This window comes from Macaca thibetana, chromosome 14, assembly GCF_024542745.1.
Source record: "Macaca thibetana thibetana isolate TM-01 chromosome 14, ASM2454274v1, whole genome shotgun sequence".
NCBI classification, from domain to species: Eukaryota; Metazoa; Chordata; class Mammalia; order Primates; family Cercopithecidae; genus Macaca; species Macaca thibetana.
This window is the reverse complement of record NC_065591.1, coordinates 35,063,636-35,072,307: the sequence shown is the minus strand read 5'-3', so window position 1 is coordinate 35,072,307 and position 8,672 is coordinate 35,063,636. Positions and strand designations below refer to the sequence as shown.

At 41.2% G+C, this 8,672-nt stretch overlaps 1 protein-coding gene across 1 annotated transcript; it reads left to right on the top strand.

Annotated features, from left to right (window-relative positions):
* The first annotated feature begins 311 nt into the window (after nucleotides 1-311).
* LOC126934701 (chromobox protein homolog 1-like) lies at nucleotides 312-2,448 on the top strand. Its single transcript, XM_050755486.1, has one exon. It carries the CDS (start codon nucleotides 498-500, stop codon nucleotides 1,050-1,052), a length of 555 nt encoding a protein of 184 aa, XP_050611443.1. The 5' UTR covers nucleotides 312-497; the 3' UTR covers nucleotides 1,053-2,448.
* The last annotated feature ends 6,224 nt before the right edge of the window (nucleotides 2,449-8,672 follow it).

The following is an 8,672-nucleotide window of genomic DNA, read 5'->3' as shown; positions in this document are numbered from 1 at the left end:
GTTTTTAAAACACTCTGTGCCCCAAACAGATAATATCTGAGTGCTAAAGGCAGCTAGTGAACTGCCCATTTGTGACCCTTTTTCTAATATTTTTAGTACTCTCAGCTTGTCTTGGTAGATAGGCCTTCTTATCAAATGTATGGCAAAAGCTACCCCAACCCAAGCTTTATTCTTAGCCTTTTAGAACCCAAGACTTTTGATTTCCATTGGTGCAAATACCTTGTAAATTCTTTCAGAAAAGAATGAATGACAAAAAGTGTGTCCAAATAGAATATTGTAAACTTACATTTTTCTTTTAAGATCTCTCAGGCTGGGGCCTGCGGTACGCCGCTTCAGTGAGGGGCTCCACTGCGGCCACCCGGCTTGCTGCCTTCCTGGGCGCCACTCCCCCAGGCGAACCGACGCGACGTGCCAGTAGCGCAGCATCGATTCCTCTCGGGCTCTTGGGCGCTGCTCTGAGCAGCGTCACCCTTTACACCAGAAAGCTGGCGGGCACTATGGGGAAAAAACAAAACAAGAAGAAAGTGGAGGAGGTGCTAGAAGAGGAGGAAGAGGAATATGTGGTGGAAAAAGTTCTCGACCGTCGAGTGGTAAAGGGCAAAGTGGAGTACCTCCTAAAGTGGAAGGGGTTCTCAGATGAGGACAACACATGGGAGCCAGAAGAAAACCTGGATTGCCCCGACCTCATTGCTGAGTTTCTGCAGTCACAGAAAACAGAACATGAGACAGATAAATCAGAGGGAGGCAAGCGCAAAGCTGATTCTGATTCTGAAGATAAGGGAGAGGAGAGCAAACCAAAGAAGAAAGAAGAGTCAGAAAAGCCACGAGGCTTTGCTCGAGGTTTGGAGCCGGAGCGGTTTATTGGAGCTACAGACTCCAGTGGAGAGCTCATGTTCCTGATGAAATGGAAAAACTCTGATGAGGCTGACCTGGTCCCTGCCAAGGAAGCCAATGTCAAGTGCCCACAGGTTGTCATATCCTTCTATGAGGAAAGGCTGACGTGGCATTCCTACCCCTCGGAGGATGATGACAAAAAAGATGACAAGAATTAACGCTCCTGAGTACCAGCCCCTGTCACATCTGACTGGGTTTCAGGTGGGAAGGGAAGGAGTTCTACTTGTCTTGACACCATAGAGGTGGCTTGAGAAGATGTCCTTTGAAGAGCCAGTATAGTTTCTGTGCCCTGCAGCAGCCCAAGTGCTTTAAAGCCATTTCAAGCTGTATAGTTTGCACACCCATCCCAGTGGAGGGGAAAGGGGATAAGTGTTTCAAGGCAATCTTTTCTGCACTTTGCTGAGAAAAGCAAAGGGCCTTCTATGAAGGACAAAACTTGCAGAATTGGGTGTGTGGGAGAGCAAAAAAAATACTGTAGATCTTCAAAGAGCATCTCCACAACCCACAGCCTTCTTCCCAATAGTGTTAACTCTGCATTTTTACAGCGTAGCATGTGTGTAGTCTTTGGCTATTACTGGTGTATTATTTGGGGGAGGGATGGGGAGGGGAGAAAGGGAGATGGGTAGCATCACTTTGATTAACATTTGGGGCCTGATAGGGGAAATGGTGAAGCAATGGAAAAGAACAGACAACTAATGGTTTGCTTCTATGTCCAGAATATTTTACCTTAAAAAAAAAAAAATGTCATTGGCACCATAAATAAGGACTGTGAGAGACTGTTTAAAAGCTGTGAATGTCTGAAACCTATAAGCCAAGGTGTTCCCTGCCTAAACTTATTGCTGTTCCCACAAAGGACTAAGCCATTTCATAAGTTACCAAAGTTGCCATTTTGGAGATGGAAATTGATGAGGAGGGAAAGTCTTTTATTGGAGAGTATACAGTACAAGCAGATCATTCTGTCTCAGAGGTGCTAATAAAATTAGAAGACACTTTCTTTTCCAGTAACGAAGTTATAAATATCAGCTTGTTCATCCAAGCCACTGGCTGAGGTGTTAGGGAAGAGGAAGAGGGTGGTAGAGGAGATAAGACAGTAGGGTAAGACAAGGGCCTGTGCTCTTAGTGGGGAAAACTCTTGGAGCCGTTCTCTTTTTTGAGCTTTGAACTCTGAAACCATTGTTGGCTTCAGTCACTGACAGCACAAGTTTCACTGAATTGATCTAAGAGTTTAGTGATTTCAAAAGCCTTGGTCTCAGGAGAAGATTAAACTTCCATATTGGGCAGTGGTTCACTTTAAAACACACACACACACACACACACACACACACACACAATTTTTTAAGAAATCCTAAGAAGTAACTGATACCCAAAATGCTCTGTCTTGAGTCATGAGATCCATCAGTTCTTGATATTGTCTAGACTTGCATCTAGAGCTACATTGTAAAATCCTTTTAGGCATGTGTTAGATTTCTGTGTAAACTTTGTTTAAATGTAAACTTCATACTACACTGTCAGTTTTTGTCTTAATAAAACTATAGGTTTATAAAAAAAAAAAAAGATCTCTCATAGGTCTAGTTGGAGAAGGTCAAGTATTAAGAAATGATTCAGTGGGTAGTTAGCAGGGATGATTTCTGTGGTTTCTTTGACATTATCATTGAAAAGCCTGGTAAATCTTTCTAACCAATCTCATCCACATCTTAGCTCAGCCATCTGGGTCTCCCTTTCAGGATGCCCATTTGCTTGAGAGTAATGAATATCATGGTAATGACTTTCTCTGATAAACCAAATTAAAGCTAGATCATGCATTTTGGTCACATCCCAAGAATATATAGTACCTTTGACAGGTTACCTACTATTCCTGCAGGCCTATTTTTCAGCTAATTAATTGGGTCACAGAATAGTTTGGGCCACAAGAGTGGCATTTTCTAAAATGTTATATGGAATTCTAGATCCATGATGCTCTGTAGAAAAATGGAAGGACATTCTCTATTCTTCTATTTTTAGGAAATATGGCAAGATATATTCTATACACACACACACACACACACATACAAACACATACACCTTCAACACCCTCATTTTAGAAATTTCTCAATGAAACTGAATTAAAAGGTATAAGGAGTTATAACAGAATTTTGATGAACTTTAATTCAGTGTTTTCCAAATGTATATAAATAAAATACTCATTCATGTGTCTGCAGAAAATGCTTTTGAAACTGTTGATTGAAACCAACAATATGATTTCCCCACAAATGTCAAGCTACATTTTATGGAAATAACATATATTGTAATTTATGTTAAAATATATTTTTAACAGGTTGATGTTTCTTCATTTTCCCTATTAAATCTTCCCCAATTTAACATACAGTTCAATGTGAAACTCTGCAATATCATCATTAAACCAATTTATATAACATTTTATGTGTTACAGAGCATTTTCACAAATATTCCTTAATTTGATCCTTGTAACAAACCTCTCAGGTAAATACCTCCTTGTGTTTTGTTTGCTTATTTCAAAAAAAACTGGGAAATAAATGACTTGCCTAAAGTTACTCGGTGAATAAAAGTGAGATTGCAATTCTGCTGGCTCCTGGCACGCTGATGCTTCAAAACTCTCACTCAGCTCTATAATATCATATGGCTCAGCGATGCTATATCCAGTATTGCTCTTCCAAACTTATGCATGAGCATGTAGTCACAAGAATGGCCTGTGTGGATAATAACAGGAATCAAAGGTACTGGCTCATGCTTAGAAAAGAGGCCCATTAGAAATTTGTGATGAGTATAAACTAGAAAGGCAAAGCAACATAACTCATTGTAGAGGTCCTTGACTCATATGTAAAGAGCAAAGCTATTCATTGGTTTAAACATTTGTACTTGAAAATTACTGTGGTGGACAGGTTAGGAATATGAATAAGATATATTCCCTATCTTCAAGTAACTGGGTAAGAAAAGTAGCCAACAGCTTTAAGACAAGGTGCATTATCTTAATCTTCCAAAGGAAATAGTCAAAGGAAAGAGAAAATGAGGTAACTTGAGCAAGAAGGCTGAGAACTGAGGGGGAAAATCATGAGTTTCAAATCTGGAGATGACTAGTGACCTTGGAGAGAGCAGGTGCAGTAAAATGTTTGCCAAGGAAGTTGGCCACAAAGGGCTATTACGTAACCACATACACCTAAGAACATGCACCTTGTTAGAAATAAGGCTCAAAGTCCTAAGGAAAAACGAGCACTTAGATAAAGGATTTTTTTTTTTTTTTTTTTTTTTTTTTTGAGACGGAGTCTCGCGCTGTGTCACCCAGGCTGGAGTGCAGTGGCCCGATCTCGGCTCACTGCAAGCTCCGCCTCCCAGGTTCACGCCATTCTCCTGCCTCAGCCTCCGAGTAGCTGGGACTACAGGCGCCCGGCACCACGCCCGGCTAGTTTTTTGTATTTTTAGTAGAGACGGGGTTTCACCATGTTAGCCAGGATGGTCTCGATCTCCTGACCTCGTGATCCACCCGCCTCGGCCTCCCAAAGTGCTGGGATTACAGGCTTGAGCCACCGCGCCCGGCCAGATAAAGGATTTTTTGTAAAGTAATTTACTTTTGTGCAGAAGGATGTCTCCCCTATGGCTGGTTGCTACTAGAGTACTTAGAACAAAGGAGAGTAGAAGTTTTTATTTTTAACGTGACTTTTGCCTTTGTGTCTTTTCCCCCATTGGCGGGGTTGGACTGTATAATTTAAACTAGACTTGACTGGCTAAATATTTAAGTTTTTTTAGATAAGGTGGATGCACAATGGGAGAGAGGGGAGAGGAGGAAGGGGTCATCTGCAGCAAACTAGAGAGTCAGTCTTTTTTAAAATAAGGAAAGGAATGTGAGCTGCTGTTGATAACATCACTGGTTCTGTGGCATGCCTGGGCACATAGTAAAGTCAGAAAGAAGAAAAGGAAAAGAAGGAGGGAGCGGTATTGGGAATTAAAGAATAAAAGTTTGAGCAGGCTGTTTGAAGAGAAACCTTGCCATATCTCATATACCTCCACTCAAACTCAAGTTTGCTTATTTATTTATTTTGAGACAGAATCTTGCTCTGTCACCCCGGCTGGAGAGCAGCGGCATAATCACAGTTCACTGCAGCCTCAACCTCTCAGGCTCAAGTGACCCCCCCAATTCAACCTCCCTAGTAGCTGGGACTACAGGCACATGCCACCATGCCTAGCTAATTTTTGTTTGTTTGTTTGTTTGTTTGTATATTTTGTAGAGACGGGGTTTCACCATGTTGCCCAAGCTTATCTTGAACTCCTGAGCTCACCTGATCTGCCCACTTCAGTTTCCCAAAGTGCTGGGAGCCACTGTGCCTGGCATGGGCCACTGTGCCTGGCTTCAACCCAAGTTTAGAATTTGTTGTCATTTGGTCAGGAATCACTTAGTTTAGAAAAACCTCATGAACTACACCATTGCAATGTGTTAAATATGGTTGCATACCTTCCCTCTTTTCAACCTTACAGAGAGCAGTTAAATGCTCTATTCTTCCACACGCACATATCTTTGTTTCTGCTGCCTTTGAGCAGGAATTGAAGGATGCTCTCAAAATGCCTCAGCTTGAGCAGCTTTTCCATAAGACATAGTGGTTTCCCATAACTGACAACAAAGGGCATTTACTCAGGCCAGTTCTATGTGTTAACCAGGCCAGGCTGAAGGGAAATCTCATAGCTCCTTAGCTGCAGGTATTCTCTATCTGGACTGACAGCTGGATGAATGTACAGCTCTCGTGCCCTGGGATTCAGCGAGCTACAAGTGCAGCCCTGAGGGAACCAGGGAAGACTGTAAACCTAGTTCTCTCTGCATCTGTTCTTTGTCTTTGAGCCTGGCTCCCTGATGGCCTTACATGTCCCCTCCAAGGGAAGTGACAATAACAGCAGCAACAGATTCTGTTTTCTGTACACTGGACATGGCTTGAATGTCTTATGAATTAATGTTCGCCTGACCTCCATAAACTGTTCACTGGTTTCTTGAGATGCCCTATCTATTTCTGTCTAATCCATTCCTACTCATCGTTTATAGCCCTTCTCAAATTACTCTTTCTATTTTGGAAATATTTTCTGATTATTTCAAGCCCACAAACAAACCTTCTCAGGGTACCACATTTCATTACCCAATGTTGTGATTATTTCCAAAGTATTTTAGGTATGACCTTTGTCCTGTCACTAAAACCTAAGCTCCCTGAAAACAGTGGGTGCAACCATGTACTGAAAGGTTTATGTGCCAAGAACTGCACCAAGTTCTCCTAACTGCCTTTGTGAATGAATTACTCTGTTTTCTATATGCTGAAATGAAGTTCTGAGGCTCCCTATTTCACAAAGCAAGAAAATCACAGAGCCGGTACTTAAAGCTAGCTCTCTCTGGTTGCAAAACCCTTGCTCCACCACAGAGCTACACTGCCTTTTGTACTGGAAGTTATAGACCACGTTGTATGTGCTAATGCTTTGTGTTTCTTCTGAGTTAGATATACTACCTCATTTCTGCATGGGTGAGGGTGTGAAAATACTTTGTCAAGAAAAAAAGTGAAGTATCATCTGCTGAGCCCTGAAGGAGACATAGCAGCAAAAGACCCTGTGGAAAACAAAGTCATCTAACCTAACAGTCTGATCAGTAAGGACAGAGGTTCTATATGGTAATGAAATTAGACTATATGAATGATAGGCACTTCTTTGCTCTGTGCTATCTCCTCAGTATCAAAGAATATTGAATAGATGTGGCATATTTCAAACACTTCAGAGTTAGTAGTATCAATAAAAATTAGGAATGGCTAAAACATTTCTATTATTTCTAGAACTTAAGCTATCTTGACATGTAATTTCTTATTTTTATGATCTTTTATTGTCTATTATATATGACAAGTACCATTCAGCAAAGCAGATGGCATGTAGTCTTTGCCCTTAGAGAGGACATTGGGTAATGGGAGAGATATTTTAGGAAACATTTGCAATGGAGTATGATGAGTATGTCAAACGTAATAAAATACAGTAAGTAAAATGAAGAAAAAAGGAATCACCTCTCTTTAAATGAGCCACAGGAGGCTTTTGGTGGAGTTCCATAAGTTGAGCTTTAAAGAATTAAAGGGCTACCAGAATTTTCCAAGAATATTCAAAACAGAAGAAACAACACAGGATAGTCACCAGGACATAGAAAATCAGGGCATTCCTAGAGATGTCTAAGTGGTCCCTTTCCTTTTGAATAAATATAAGAAGCCTGACATACAATAGTGGGGAATGAGGCAGAGACATAGGTTAGGTCAAGCTGTCTACCATAAAGCTCCTAGGAAATATTTCTTAACTTGACTTGGAAAAATCCACTGAAGAACTCGAAAAAAATGTGTGTGTGTTGCTATAGCAAACTTTCAAGAGAGGATATAAATTTAAAAAGCTCAGGTAGAAACACAGATTGTTCAATTAGATGTACTTAGGAGAAAGGCAAGTTCAGCAGTTTTTGGAACACACAAATATGTGCATATTTAGGCAGGATAACATGAAGAACTGCAAGAGCTGAAGATGCCACAGCCTTGGGATACAAACACTGACTCTACAGGGAAGGGAGCTGGGCTTTGACTTTGCTGTTACTGGCTACAGCTACAACCAAACAGCTGAACGCTGTTCATCATATGTTCTTTCATTAATTTTCGAGTATTTATTGAGCCATGTGCCAGGCCTTGTTTTAGATTCCAGGAATACAATAGTGATTAGAAAAATTTCCCTGCCTCATGCATGGAACACTCACTCTAGTGGGAAGAATAAAAATAATACATATACAAGCAAGAATATAAGAGGATAAGTACCATGGAGCAAAATCAAAAAGAAATAATGGAGTGAAATGAAGAAAAATAAGTGCCATGGAGAAAAATAAAACATGGAAGGGGACTAGGAGTGGGAGTGAGTGAAATACAATTTACATAAAATGTTCAGGAAAGCCTTCTCCCATAAGATGGTGTTTGCATGGAGACCTACAAGAAGTAAAAGAATGAGGTCAGGCATGGTGGCTCATGCCTGTAATTCCAACACGTCCTTCAATACATGCAGGCAAGATTGCTTGAACCCAGGAGTTCAATACTAACCTGGGCAATATAGCAAGACCTCATCTCTACAGAAAAATTTTAAAACTAGCCAAGCATGGTGGTGCATGCCTGCAATCCCAGCTACCTGGGAAGCTGAAGTGAGCAGATAATTTCAGCCCAGGAGTTGGAGGCTGCAGTGAGCTGTGATTGCACCATGGCACTCAAGCCTGAGTGACGGAGCAAGACTCTGTCTCAAAAAAAAAAAAAAAAAAAAAGAATAAGCTGTGAAGCTATCTGGAGAAAGAACATCATGTTTAGTGTCTGAGAATCAGTTAGGAGGTCTGTGTGGCCCAGAAGGATGGGTGAGGAGGATGAGTGGTAAAGATGAGATCAAGAGGTGATAAGACCCATGCAGATAGGACCTCAGAGGACAGGTGACCATACAGCCTGGTTTACTTGCTCAGAACCTTCCTACTTACTGGGTCCTCCACCTGCAGAGTTCATACCCCAATCTTTGCATGGTAGTTCTGTATTAGTCCATTTTCACACTGGTATAAAGAAGTACCCAAGACTGGGTAATTCATAAAGGAAAGAGGTTTAATTGGCTCACAGTTCCACGTGGCTGGGGATACCTCAGGAAACTTAAAATCATGGCTGTAGGTGAAGGGAAAGCAAGCACCTTCATGCTGCCAACCTTAGTCAGCAGGAAAGAGAAGCACAAAGGAGGAACTTCCAAATACTAATTAATAT

Bases quoted from the DNA above. Each gene is read 5' to 3' on its own strand.
- LOC126934701 (XM_050755486.1), top strand. From the start codon at position 498: ATGGGGAAAAAACAAAACAAGAAGAAAGTGGAGGAGGTGCTAGAAGAG.